At 43.2% G+C, this 14,406-nt stretch overlaps 1 protein-coding gene across 3 annotated transcripts; it reads left to right on the forward strand.

Annotated features, from left to right (window-relative positions):
- Positions 1-1,465: 1,465 nt before the first annotated feature.
- On the forward strand, positions 1,466-14,198 carry LOC147195030 (F-box-like/WD repeat-containing protein TBL1XR1). Of its 3 annotated transcripts, none has more exons than XM_086129280.1 (16): positions 1,466-1,669; positions 4,145-4,211; positions 6,850-6,953; positions 7,622-7,767; positions 7,901-8,123; positions 8,545-8,677; positions 8,982-9,123; positions 9,250-9,313; positions 9,383-9,480; positions 10,173-10,233; positions 10,447-10,568; positions 10,664-10,738; positions 10,833-10,960; positions 11,216-11,381; positions 11,471-11,572; positions 12,035-14,198. In XM_086129280.1, exons 3-16 carry the CDS (start codon positions 6,896-6,898, stop codon positions 12,059-12,061), a joined length of 1,545 nt encoding a protein of 514 aa, XP_085985406.1. In that variant the 5' UTR covers positions 1,466-1,669; positions 4,145-4,211; positions 6,850-6,895; the 3' UTR covers positions 12,062-14,198. The 3 variants fall into 3 exon arrangements, with proteins under 3 accessions (XP_085985406.1, XP_085985407.1, XP_085985408.1); XM_086129281.1 differs by lacking the exon at positions 1,466-1,669 and adding an exon at positions 1,887-2,079; XM_086129282.1 differs by lacking the exon at positions 1,466-1,669 and adding an exon at positions 2,204-2,543.
- Positions 14,199-14,406: the final 208 nt, after the last annotated feature.

A 14,406-nucleotide genomic window follows, 5' to 3' on the forward strand; every position in this document is an offset into this window, starting at 1 on the left:
TCACATCATTGGTGGGAAACACCCGCACACAGTAGGAATGTGGCGCATGTATTTTTCCTGCCCCTGGCTCGATGAGAGAGACGCAAAGAGGCAGCATATGGGGAAACCCTCACGTAAACCAAACCGCAATAAATCTGAAATGCAGTCTTGAGCTACTATGCCTCCAAATCCATGGCTGCCAAAAACGACGCCGTAAAGAATGTTCGCAGTTGACATCTGCGCATGAAAATTACGACGTACTGTGATGCCCAATCATCCGTACATATTTCTGAGGATGTGACTGGAGATGTGGGGGAGAGGGGAGTTGCAGATAAAAAAAAATAATAGATAAATAAATAAATTAAAATAGATGAGTGCTGCAATAATTGAGTGGGAGGAAGGATCAGACGCTTCAGAGGCTGTAACTGCAGTATTCCTGCTTCAACCGAATCCATCACTTGATCACGCTTTTATCATCCCCTTTTGGATATAGGCTACAAATACTGTAAATGTGAACCATTTCTCAACTTACTCCATGACCTGCATATCTCTATACAGTATAACACATTTATGAGCAATTCTGACAAAGGCGACAGTAGTTTGTCTAAATACCCAAAGTAGATTAAACCTTTCTTTTGTGTTGTAAAGAGAAAAAAAACATGAAACACTCTAACTTGCCTGAAAGATGCTCTGAAAATGTTTGCTGTCGCTGCAACAATGCATTTGAAAGAGCTCCCAATGTGGTATTTCATTGTGTGTCATCATCTCACATGGGAGAGGGCAGAAGCAGGGTGGTAACGTCCGTCAGCAGAGCTGAGATGTATCAACCCTGAAATACGTGCCATGTGCTACAGCTTCAAAATAATGACACTGACTTTTGAAGCTCAGAACTCAAAAGAGACACTATAGATTTGAGTTACTGTTTAGGGAGTTACTGGGGAGAAGGAAGAAGCTCTTTGAATGTCTGCTGGCCCTTCGAGATAGGGTGAGAAGGTTGGGTCCTCCAAGAGGGGCTCAGAGTAGAGATACAGATGATGCAGCTGGGTATCTCAGGATACCAACAAATCAGCTGGACGAAGTAGCAGGGGGAGGCAAGTCTGGGCTTCCCTGTTTAGGCCACTGCCCCACTAACCCGAACCTGGATAAACCGAAGATAATGGATGGATGATGTGGAAATTTGCTGTATAAGCGAATAGCAATGAATAGTATACATGTTTATCAGCGAGCATCATAAATATCGACGGGCAATTTTCATCATTTAGGGACATTGGATGAATTAATGTGATTATGGATTTTGTATCAAGCTACAAACAAAATCTGTGTAGAACAGAGATTGCAATGATGATGTAAGCTTGTTGACTTTTCCAGTCTGAATGGCTGACGGAAGGATAGGGGGGTGAGGAGATGGGGTGAGGATAGGGGGTGGGGTGTCATTAATCCTAGCTAGTGGTGACCACACATGCAGAAAGGAGCTGTGTGGTGGGGGATGGGCGCGCTCTCTGTTGTTATGACTGGTCCTTGGCTGCAGGACAAACTTCCAGGGCCTTGGTATTTTACATTTTCCTCTCATCGCTCGAATCGGCAAGGACATCTGACTCTGTTTTACCGTGAAGCCGTTCAACGTAACCGGAATTTATCCGCAAAACAAGAGAGGACATACACCGGGTGTTTGCTGCTTTTCGGAAAATAGGTTAGTCCCCGATGTGACGATTTTTGCGATCGCTACTACGATCGCCTTGCTTGTGCTAAAAAGTACGTCTGTGTGTGATTTATTGTTGTGGTGTTAGAATCGCATATGAGGTAACCATAAACACGCCGGGAGAGTACATGAAAATGAAATGAGCGCGGAGCTTTGAAAATAACAGTAGTTACAGGCAGCCCATTTTCGCCTGCTGGGTCACGCCACTATGTCGAACCTCTGAAAGCGTTGCAGGCTTCTTACCGCCTGGCTTTAGCTTTAGTATTTTAACCTAACGATTGATATTAACATTTGCAACAATAACAACAAAAAAAGACAATCGACAGCACACATGACACGCTCCAAGTTTTACACGAGAACTGTCGGGAGATATCGTCGTATTTGAAAAGGTTTTGACCCAAGTAGGTACCAGATTATAGCGACACTTAGCACGCTAGCGGTTAGCCAGCTTGTTAGCAGCTTTAGCGCAGGGGGGCTAGGTTAGCTTGGAGCTACCTAGCCATGCCCTAGTACAGTCCTCATTTCAATCCCCTTATAAATAAGCTAATTGTAATGGATCTATTGGTGGGCGTGTGATGGAGAGAACCACGAAGCACCAGCAACACTTTCAGTGGTATCACAAGAAGATTAATTCAATTTTGAAAGCGCCTTGTGTGGCGACCGCCTTAAGAAGAGCATTGCCGGCTGGGGCGTTGCTGGAATGGTCGTACACGATATCCAGAAAATAGCCTGGATAATTGTATTGAAATTACATTAAATATGCGACAATTGCCGATGACCGTGTATTTAAATGAGGTGATGTGCCGTTGTCATTAGTCATACATTCGCCGATTATGCAGTGGCCGCGTTAATATACGGTTGATGGGTAAGTGATGACATGGCGTACTACTCATATAAATGCATTATTAATCATTCATGCGTTCAAAGAAGGGTGCTTCAGATGACCAAATGCATCGGTGCAGATCAACACTGTTATTATGTGGAGCCCATTCACCGCCAATGTGTTGGGGGATGGGCGACGTGTTTCCGCAAATGGCTAGCACGCCACGCTATCCTGCTAATTTAGCCCCCCGACAGATAAGCATGTTGACACGCTTTTGCATACACGTGACTTCGCTGTAGAGGGAAACTAACAATGTAACGAGGGGACAAAGCAAACGTGAAGATACGATGCGAGCCCCCCCCCCCCCCCCCCCCCATTAGAAAACAGCAATTCCAGGGTGACGCAGTTGACTCTCGTTACATTTGAATCTGGGAGTAAAAGGCCACAATGGTGCATGACACAATGTTGGAATGGATAGGGACATCTCTGATTTAACTTTATGGAACATTTTCACGTCACCCTTTCAACAGATGTCTAGTCCAGTATAGAATATTGTAAAGCTGTCTTTGTTCAGAGCGTACCGTTTCATGCAACTCTGTAAGAAATTAAGTGATGAAAAAAACAGGACCTTTTGGGGTATTTTTATGTTTCCATTTGCTGCAAATAAATGCTCCAAATGCCAATATTTGTGTTTGGGAGCCGTGTTGTCAGTAACTTATAAATAAAATCACAAAAATTTGAACTAGCCGACTGAAAATGTTTTTACGCATAATGATGCTCTGCGATTATTGCTTTTGATAGACCTCGATCACTGATGTCAAACTCAGGGGCCAGCTCTGGCCCATCACATCCCATGTCAACTTCCACGATGCTTGCACATAATAAATGAGAGATATATTGAGCATTTTCTTGTTACCAAACCCTTCTTGACAGTCACTTAAACAATAGTTGAATAAACCATTATTCTTGACTTCTTCATTTGGTTTGGCAATCATAACGTCCCTCCACGGGAAATGGTAACTACAATTTGTCCCGCGACAAAAATGAGTTTGACACCCTTGACCTTGATGGACTGAATGCATAAGCATGCTTTGTATAACAATGAAAACATGTCGTGTTTGTTGAACATAATGTTAAATGCTATGTGATAGCAGTCTCAGATCTGGAAACATTTTTTTTTACCGTTGATGCATTTTAGTAAATATATTGGCGTATCTGTCTTAAGTCGAAACCTCAAGTCTGTAAATAAAGCTAATCGATTGATAGTCAATATTCACGTTAGACATTGGCCTTATCTACTCCTCATTTCGCTTTCGGGTTGGTGACCGTTTTCTTCTTGTTTGGTGTCGCACCTCCGTGTTTACTTCTTCTCAGCCACGCTGACACAACCTTGCTAAAGCGTTCATTTGGCACAAGTTCATTGTCATAACGCTGTTACCAGTACGGCGTGTTTGGATAGGGTTTGACTGCCTGCACACTTTTCACTTGAAGTCGAGTTTAAGTGTGAATTCATGTTGGTTCCATGGCAGCCGGGGGTAGCCGATAGTTTAAGCAGCTTGACCCCACAGCGCCTTGTAATATTTTTCAGTGATGCAATATAAATGCTTCTTCTATGACACATCATTATTGTTTGTGTTTCTCAGGGGTTGAGCGTTCTTTTTGAGGACAACAAAGCGATGATGCACGCATAAAGATATCCTGATCACATGGGTAAGATATTTTCCATTATCCGGGTCCCGTTTTGCCCCGTACCCCCGTGAGAGTGCTTTGTATTCAACCGGTGCGACGATGGCACTTTTGAATTACACGAACTACCGTTAAATCCATTAGTGGAGCAGGCGCACCTATTCCCATTAATATGGATTCTGTTGCCGTCTCAGTTGTTTATAGTCATAACATGACAACGGTTATAAAGTGGAGGGGAGGTTGGCAGCAGCTGTCATGTGCTTGCAGTTGTTTGTTGCTGCTACTCGGGCTGATCATAGTTACATTTGTGTCCTGTCTGCTCGACTGCAGCGTTGGAAAATAGAGCGAAATTCTTGGTTAGTACTTTCACGTGGAGCAAATAGGATTAAGTAGTCGGAAGAAGAACATGACAAATTTGTTCAATGACGCCACGTTTGCTACTCGGTTGTTTGCAGTTGGCAAATATCGCGTGTGTTGAAACACTACGTATACTTATCAATAATATTCGCCACATTATGATTGTGCGCCACGTCCAGTCTCTCATCAAGAAGTAGGGGGGCACGGTCGATAAACCAATTGGAGGACGACGTAGGATGTGTCATAGTTATCGGAAAGACGAACAAAAATTCTGACATGCCAGACTTTCGCTGTCGTGCTCGCTAAGCATCCCACACGCCTTACGACCAATCGTTGAGTATGTCACACTACACAGACTACGATGCCTCAGGGCAACTCAAAATCGGCTACGAGACACAATGTTTGTCTGCGACGTGGGTGTCGGCTCAAAATCGGCCTACGTTCGTGTCGACTGACGTCGGCGTAAGTATCGCCACCGGGCATGTCCCAATATCACTATTTCTGAGCATGAGTACAAGAGTACTCGCTGAATACCCATACTTGATAATCCTGCAGTTGTGATGCTTACTACAAAGCCGCGCTGTTGCAACACGTGTGTTGCAACACGAATGTGGTTTGGCATAGTCAATTCAAATTACGCTGACGTCGTATAAGACGGCGTCTGTTGCAAGAGTAGCGGCTAGTAGCTAGCCGCTAAACAATCGTCCAATATGGGCTGGCAAGTCACACCGAATGACTTTTCAAAGTGCATACTAACAACTACATTTGTATTTTATTATACATTGACTTATTCTTGACTTGCAAATTAATTTGCATCGACCTGGGAAAATCTGGGGAAAACATCAGAAGCATAATAACTTGGAATGCGGTTTAACTGCAGTGGGCAAGCTCATTTAAAATGACTGTCGCCACTCTAACTTTGTTGGCACCGACATTATTTACTTTGCAAACAGTGCGCGGGGGCGTAAGTGTGCACCCTGAGAATGGACACTCCAATAAAACACACCGGCTTTGACAAAAAGTATCTTTCCAGGAGAAAAAAAAATCGTATAAAAAGTCTGAAAACTCTTTTTCAGAGTGTTTGCGTCGCTGTTTGTGCTGTGTACCTTCACTTCCTACGAGCGGTGCAGCTGTTATTTCAATTTCTCACACTGTTCGCAATACTGTATTCTATCTTGCCTGTATTGTGGGGGTGGATAAAGAAAGGCGTGTGTTTACGGGGGCAACATTTTTTTTCTTTTTCGTCTCTGCTTCAACTTGCATCATGAAATAGTTTACCAACAAGAAACACCGACACAATTATGAAAATGCATCTCAAAAATATTGACCCCCTCGACTTGGCGCGGTTGGCAGCAACCCACCACTTCCTTGTTTGACATGACGTAGCTTAACTAGATGAAAGGAGCACAATCACCACCTGTTGCAGCGGTGGGGATAAGCCCCCTTACACACTGCCCATCTGAGACAGATACCCCCCCCGCCTTTCAACTGACTTGATGGTCTTCTGTGTGCGCTATTGATGCGGGTTAGCAGATTGAAGTCAACCTCGGGAATTTGCCCTCTTTAGAGGTAGTCGTATCAAAGATGGAATGCTGCCTGTGTGTATCCGAGTGTGAAGTGGAGTTCCCAAGACTCGCTGTTCTCTCGGCCTGAACGATTCATCGAATTCAAATGGACATCGCAATGTCGTCGACCAGAACGACGTATTAAAATTACAAAGGCTGCAATTTGCTTAAACGAAAGAAAAAAAACAATTCGGTCGGCCGGAAGGCTTTGTTTGATATATTTAGGATATTTATTTATATTGTGCTTAGGAGTGCAGATCTTCACAAAACTTGACAAGTCGAAAGCGATAAAGCGACTGGCATTTGACCAGCGCTAGTTCTGCGAGAAAGAATCTGCATTGCAGAAAACAAGGTCTGGGATCTGTTATTATGGAAGCCTATCTATTCCAGACTTAGTTCGAAATACCCCGTAATGGCTGCCTTGTGGAGAAAACTGATAATTCTTTCCCTTGTAGGTTAATGAATGGAAACGCTTTCCCTGCCTCGAGCTCGGAGAAACAAACTTGAATTATTCATCAAATGAAAGATCACTTGTGTTTTTGTTGGCTAAAAAAATAAATAAAAGTTCCTTTTTTTTCTCCTCCACCCTCTGGAATGTCCACGCAATCCCCTTATGAAAGTAATTGTTGCTGGTGCCAAGTGCTATCCTATGTATTTTTATGGTGCGTTGCTCCTATTTTTCTTGAGCCTGTGCTGTGTTTTGCCACAAAGTGTGAATAAGCAAATCTTTTCTTCCCCAGGCTCCTATAGTGTGCTGACCAAATGGTTTAATGACCAGGACTAAAAATGAGCATAAGCAGTGATGAGGTTAATTTCCTGGTTTACAGATACCTGCAGGAGTCAGGTAAATATGCATGCAATTCACTTCATTGAGAGACAAGATAACAAAACGGATCTTTTTCTTGTTTTGGGGTTTTCTGTTGTGGCCTTTTAGTCGTGTCTTGTTCACTTTTGTTTTTCAGGAGTAATTGCACCTGACTATCATTTTGCGTCTTACTTGACACGGACATTGTTTATATGTTGCCTTTTGCAAAAATGCAAACGATTGTCCAAATTGGCAAAATGGTTAAGTGTCGTTCTTTCTCTTGAGGGCTGAAACGATAATTCGTCTAACTCTGGCAATTTGATTCCCCCCAATAAAAAAAGTCAGAGCAAAGTCTGTGTCTTAAAGCTTCATGGGGTCCTTTTTACTCATAGACACATCACAGACACATTCATACACTATTTAATTATTTACCTAATTGAAAACAAAAAAAAAATATTTTCATCTATTAGATTAATTAATAGCATAATCGGTAGAATAATGAATTGAAAAAATATTTGATAGCCCTTGTTTTTATTTATTTTCTCTCTCTCTCTTTTCCCGGATTGGGGAAAAACATTTAGAAAAAGACGACCTGTGCAACCGTAGGCATAGCCAAACGTGTTCACGCCACTGAATAATTAGTTTTTCTTACCTTGTCCGTATTCAAAAAGCATGCATCAGCAACCTTCCCTGCTGCTCTTCTCCAGGCTTCTCGCACTCAGCATTCACCTTTGGCATAGAGAGCCACATCAGCCAGTCCAACATCAATGGAGCCCTGGTGCCCCCTGCTGCCCTCATCTCCATCATCCAGAAGGGCCTGCAGTATGTGGAGGCTGAAGTCAGCATCAACGAAGTCAGTCGGCAGCTCGACATAGACACGCGGCTTCATTTTGTGACTGCGGTGTTAATCTGTCGTCACCGCGTTTTATGATCATATTTCTCTAATTGTTTCCCTGCTTGTTTTTTTTTTTTTTTTTTTTTTGCAGGATGGGACTTTATTTGACGGGCGCCCCATCGAGTCACTATCTCTGATCGATGCTGTGATGCCCGATGTGGTCCAAACGAGGCAGCAGGCCTACAGGGACAAGTTGGCCCAGCAGCAACAGCAGGCGGCGGCAGGCAGCGGCAGCGGCACCGGGCCCCCGGGAAGCACCAAGAACGGCGAGGGTGCAGCCAACGGGGAGGAAAACGGCTCCCATGCCTTAGCCAGTAAGCAAGCGCATGGTTGTCAACAAGCTACGAAACAGCGTTTTTCTTTTCTCTTGTCGGTGGGCTTGGAGCCCACTTGACGATCAAAAGGATTTCTCAACAACCCGTCTGTCACCAACGAGCTTGAGTCCTGAGCCGCACGACTGTCCATCTTGTCCTGTGTGGCATCTGGGCTGTCATGGGACTAACTGAATGTCATGCACTTATAAGAAACACGAGAGCCTATTATTAGTTTAAATAGTGAAAGTTATATTGAGTGGAAAACACAGTTACACATTTACATGTGCTCTCAAAAAGTGATTTGAAATATATTACAAATGTTAATGCGCCACAGTTTTTTGTTGTTGTTGTATGATATTTTGTACATTATTTCATTTCACTTCCTGATTTATTTTTAAAATTTAATCCGCCCCTTGTTTAGATCACCACTCAGAGATGATGGAGGTGGATCGGGATGTGGAAATACCCCAGAGTAAAGCCATGGTCCTCAGAGGTCACGAATCAGAAGTTTTTATCTGTGCCTGGAATCCGGTCAATGACCTGCTGGCATCTGGGTCAGTGCCTCCTTGCAAGATACTTCTTATTCATTCTTAATCTATGTCTCCAAAATGTGATTTTACCGCCCATTTTTTATGAACCTATTGATGACTTAAATGATTGAGATGTGGAATAACAGTCCAATTTTATTTTTTTTTTGGAGGAACTTTGAGTTTGATCCTGTAAATTGAAGGCTTCAAAGTATTATCGATTAATAAGAAATGTAAGAGATGAGAGTGCATTGTGTTCATAGCGTTTACAATTTGATTGAAATTGATATGAACACTGTTTTAAATTTTATTTATTTTTTTACTATGACAGGTCTGGAGATTCGACGGCTCGAATCTGGAACCTGAGTGAGAACAGTTCAGGTGGGTCTACCCAGCTGGTTCTGAGACACTGCATACGGGAAGGAGGCCAGGACGTGCCGAGCAACAAAGACGTCACCTCACTAGACTGGAATGTGAGTGTGTGTTTAATTCACCCGTAGGGTTGCTCGTGGTAAACTTGGCGCGCGTGTCTGTGATCGCCTTTTTTCCGGGTCAGTTTATCTCCTGATTCATGATGAAAATAAATTGTTGTCTTTCAGAGCGAGGGCACGCTCTTAGCAACAGGCTCCTACGACGGCTTTGCTAGGATATGGACAAAAGATGGTAAATTCGCACGGCTTCTATTTTGTTTTTTAATATTGCCCGCATATTTCAACGATGTGGTTTTTACAGGTAATCTGGCCAGTACTTTGGGTCAGCACAAAGGTCCCATATTTGCACTCAAGTGGAATAAGAAAGGAAACTTCATACTTAGTGCTGGGGTCGACAAAGTAAGTCATTCTGGGAGCAACGAGCACCAAACAGTTATGTTCAGAATATTCTCTAGATTGTATTCTCAGTATTTCAAATACTTAAAACTGTTTCATGTTTCCCAAGTCACGATGAGCTGGCTGAGCCTCCTCATTGTTCAACACTGCCACCTGGTGTTCGCCAGTAGAACATATGGCTGTAAAATCATCATTATCATCAAGCCGTTATGAAAAATGTTATTCAATTTATTTTTTGCCGAGTTCAAAATGAAGAATATCTCACATGCGTGCAAAGTATTCTCACCGCTGACAATGCATTTTCTTCCAAGTAAAACAAATGAATGAAAGAGGAACTGCCCAAACTGCAAAAAATCTGAACGTCATCTTTCAAAAATATCATATTTGCTGCTCTTTTTGTTCCTAACGTTGGCCGTTAGCTCGGTTTACTGCCAGGCATCGCCAGCTGTTTTGTTGGATTTTTGACTTTATCTTTCAAGAGCGACAAAAGATTGTGTTGCGACAATCTAAACACCAAACACACCAAAAGAGAACGTCGACTCTCTTATTTTACTCTCTCGAAAACATTTTGTATTCATTAGAAATCAGCAGTAGCCCATTTTTCACTAAAGTTTTGGATGAACAATTTCATTTTATAGTCTGAATATTTGCATATTGATGGTTAAGTGTTTTTTTTTTTCATGTCTTTCACCCAGACCACAATTATATGGGACGCACACACAGGAGAGGCAAAGCAGCAGTTTCCTTTCCACTCAGGTGAGACTCAAGAGGTTACCATTGATTTGTAAAGCAGAATTGAAAAGTCTAAACTTCCCTGTTCAAATATCAAGTTTTTATTGTGGGGCAAGAAAGACTTATAATGGCAATTAATGCCGTGCAAATCAATTATTGGGTGGAGGTTACATTTTGTAACTCCTTAATAAACCCCGAATTGCAAAAATGTCTTCTTTATTCTGTTCCTCCCCGCAGCGCCTGCTCTGGACGTTGACTGGCAGAGTAACAACACGTTTGCCTCCTGCAGTACAGACATGTGCATTCATGTCTGTAAATTGGGTCAGGACCGACCTGTCAAGACCTTCCAGGGACACACGGTAAGTCAACGACGCAAAGTTAGTTGGTCGATGCCACTCGAATAAGTTTGTGTGTCAACGTCCCCTTTACTCAATCCTCACGTGACCTGCTGTAGAATGAGGTCAACGCTATCAAGTGGGACCCCACTGGCAGTTTGCTGGCCTCCTGCTCCGACGACATGACTCTAAAGGTCAGTTCATGCATGCGCTGTCTGGTGGCCACCTTCGGACGCAAAAGCATGCGCTTGGACCTCACGGCCCGGTCTCTTGTTGGATTCTTTGCAGATCTGGAGTATGAAACAGGACATGTGTGTCCATGACCTTCAAGCCCACAGTAAAGAAATTTACACCATCAAGTGGAGCCCTACGGGGCCTGGGACCAACAACCCCAATGCCAACCTGATGCTGGCCAGGTGAACTCCGGGACATTTTATGCTCAAATCACTCGCTGATAGCGAATTTACTCTGAGGGCCACCACGCATCAAGCGACGTGACATGAACAGAACAATCGCGAACCAGTTACTCGGGCTGGAACGAGTCCTCGACTGATTCGGGTACCCAGCAGGAAGAAGAGTTCAAGCTAACCGTGGCAACAATTGCGCAAGGGCGGACTCGGACAGCTTTAATTGGTCCTCTGTGACGTGTGGTGTAATTCTCTCCCTCGCAGTGCGTCGTTCGACTCAACGGTACGCCTGTGGGACGTGGAGCGCGGAGTGTGCATCCACACGCTGACTCGCCACCAGGAGCCCGTGTACAGCGTGGCCTTCAGTCCTGACGGCAGACACCTCGCCAGCGGCTCCTTCGACAAGTGTGTCCACATCTGGAACACTCAGGTCTGCGCGCTAAGTTTTCTCTGTCTCTCTCTCTCTGACTAACACGCACATACGAGGCAGTCGTGGCTAACGTCCGTTTGTGTCTTCAGACCGGTGCTTTAGTCCACAGCTACAGAGGGACAGGAGGGATCTTCGAGGTGTGCTGGAATGCCACTGGTGATAAAGTAGGAGCCAGCGCATCGGATGGATCTGTAAGTACCTCTCTGATTAAAAAAAAAAGGGGGGGGGGGCTTTATAATTCTTCTCGATTAATTGTATTTTAATCATAACATTATTTGTTCCCCCCCAAAAAATTATTTGGTGGCCAACTGAATCAAAATTTTCTCTCGGAATAGGTACGCGTGTTATGATGGATACACACAACTTTAACAAGTTACTACAATTACAAGAATGCATTGAATCTACTTATTTCGTCTCATTGTTATATATATATATTTTTTCATTCGATACTGTCATTTCTCTGGGTACATAGCGGTAATATATGGCCATGATAGCTCAGCAGCCGTAGGGCATGATTTTCCCAATAGCGTGCAGCCTTGGCGCCCCCATCCCTCGCTACTCTGCCAATCTGGATGAGGAAGTGAGAATCTTGTGGCTTCCTGGCTGTAAACTGTCAGTTTTGTTCACCGCCGTCCTCCTCTTCCCATTTGCAGGTTTGCGTATTAGACCTGAGGAAATGACACTCGTGCGGGGGAGCCATGGACCGACTACGAATGTGTACATAGCCAAAATGACTGACTGTCCCTGCCTGTCCCGCCACACTGCTGTAGTCCCCACCAGACGCCATGGCCTGTCATAACCGCCAAACGGAACGCTGCCCCATCCCCCGCCTTTCAACACTCATTCGAGGACCACATTTTGGCACATGTGAGAGACTTTCAAGTGAAAGGCGTTGCTTTCTGTTCAACCCAGTTCATAGCCCGCAACATGCACACCAAAATACCAGAATATCTTGGGTTCCCCCCACCCCCTCTTTTTTTTTAACCCCCCTTTGTTCCAGAATTCTAAAGATTTTTTGTTTTTGTTGTTGTTGTCGTTCTCTGTTGGTGTGTGCATATTGCATATGTCAGCATTTGGTGTCCTGTGGACATTGTTTTTAAATTGGATTTTACTGTAAGTTTTATATCATGTGCTGGGGCAAAAGGATGGAGAGTTTTTATTTGATTTTTTTTAATGGATGCCCACTCTTCAGCAGGACATCACTTCTTGGCACTCTTCAAACATGCAGATGTATAGACTACAAGGTACATTGGTTTACGTGTTGCTCCCCCCACCCCCCCTCCCCTCCCCTATTCTAAGCAAAATACGGTATAACGCAAGTCATCCAAACAATCCAAATGTACTTTGTTTGCATCTTTTGCCCCGATTTTTTTTCCAAGTGTTCTCAATTCATCAGGTTCTATGTCGAGCTGTAAAAGAAAGGAAAAAAAAAACCTCAAGACTTATCGTCTCTGTTCTTTAAGTTGGTCTCGCGTCGTCGTCCTCGCGCCGGAATCTGGCCTACGCCTCTGTCATAGTGAAGGACCGTGGCTGGGATCTGAAGAGAGAGAGGGAAAGGGCGCAGTGGAGCTTTAACTCGCATCCATCCTAATAGTCATTGTGCTTGCATCCTCAATTCAAAGCAAAGTAATGCTGAGCGATAATCAAACTAATCCTCTCTCAATTGTGCACCGCAAGTTTCAAACTCGATTCCAACTTTTGCCCAAATCGTTTGTGAGCGGCTCTCTTGCTTTGATCAAATGCTCTGGAGACGGGCTTCGTTCGAGCCTATGCACAGATGGACGGCGCTTTTTTGTTTTGTTTGTTTTTATCTCCTGTTGCCAGTCTGTGCTTGTTAAAACGCATCCATGTGTGTGCCACTCTAGCACATAGAGTGGATTGAAGTCCATTGTCATGTTTGAAATGCAATGCGTGATGTTCTCGAGCGTGACCAGGGGCCGTGACCATGAAGAATGTTTTTGTTTGTTTCTTTCTTTTTTTTGTGATAAAATACCATTTAACAGTCATTGGAAAGATGAACTAGCTGCCCTTTGAAAGGGTTTTCTTTTCCTGCACTTTAGAAAAAATGGAGAAACAGGGAGGTGTGTTTTGTTCAAGTTGAACACATCTAAAGTTAAAAAAAAAACAATTAAAAAAAGAGGAAAAAAACAGTGCAGTGTTCTAGTGAGATTCAAGGGGTTTTAATTACATTTCGTCTGACTCCTCATAAATGTTGAAGCCAATGTCTGCATTCCAGGTGTCATCTTACAGCCATAACATCAGCTCTGTACGAATATACAAATACATGGGAGGTCTGACAGAGTGTTACCTGTTTGAAACGTTTTGTACTATTTTGAAGTTTGCTTCAGTGGTGTCGATGGTGACTGAGCTGTACTACAAATAAGTCATTGCAAAATGAGGTCCATGACAGTGGAATGGTATTTTTTAATGTTTGTTTTAGATACGCTTTTTACACTGCATTCAAGTGGTAGCTTTTTTTTTGTTTGTTTTTTGTTCCTACCAAGAAAAAAATATATATATATACTAACGTTGATTCTTCTATCTTTGCTATGTTTGAGAGCCCTTGAAGGTTTTGTATTCCTCCAAACTTTTGTAATTCAGATTGATTTGTAGCTATGTACTCAAAAATGAACAAAAAGAAAAATCTGGATAACTGTTGGTGTATCACAGAAATGTAAATAACAGTTTGCTTTTTTTTTGTGATGTCTTTGCCCCCACTTGCGTTGTACGCTCTCACTCACCACATGGTTGCAGTCTGACTGTTGGAATAGCAGTCAGATCTCAAGGTCTAGAATAAAATATATTTTGATAAGAAAACTTGGTTTCATTGCCCCCCTTCCCCCCTCAAAATCTGACAGAGCCCCAGAGCGTTTGCCGCGAGAGAGGGTTGCTCCCACAACCCCCTAAAAAAAATTATACATTAAAATAAAATTATATAAACCATCAATATATATATTTTTTTTTAAAAACAACATCAGAGCCTGCAATTGTGCTATGTAAATCATCTGGCTATATTAAATAGTTT

Source organism: Hippocampus guttulatus, chromosome 14 (assembly GCF_054856545.1).
Source record: "Hippocampus guttulatus isolate MCC_2025c chromosome 14, RoL_Hgut_1.0, whole genome shotgun sequence".
NCBI lineage: Eukaryota > Metazoa > Chordata > Actinopteri > Syngnathiformes > Syngnathidae > Hippocampus > Hippocampus guttulatus.

What these genes read in the sequence shown, in the direction of transcription:
- LOC147195030 (XM_086129280.1), top strand. Translation starts at nt 6,896, where the DNA reads ATGAGCATAAGCAGTGATGAGGTTAATTTCCTGGTTTACAGATACCTG. An exon ending in AGACCTTCCAGGGACACACG is followed by an intron (nt 10,569 to 10,663) that starts GTAAGTCAACGA and finishes GACCTGCTGTAG; the next exon opens with AATGAGGTCAACGCTATCAA. An exon ending in TCCACATCTGGAACACTCAG is followed by an intron (nt 11,382 to 11,470) that starts GTCTGCGCGCTA and finishes TTGTGTCTTCAG; the next exon opens with ACCGGTGCTTTAGTCCACAG.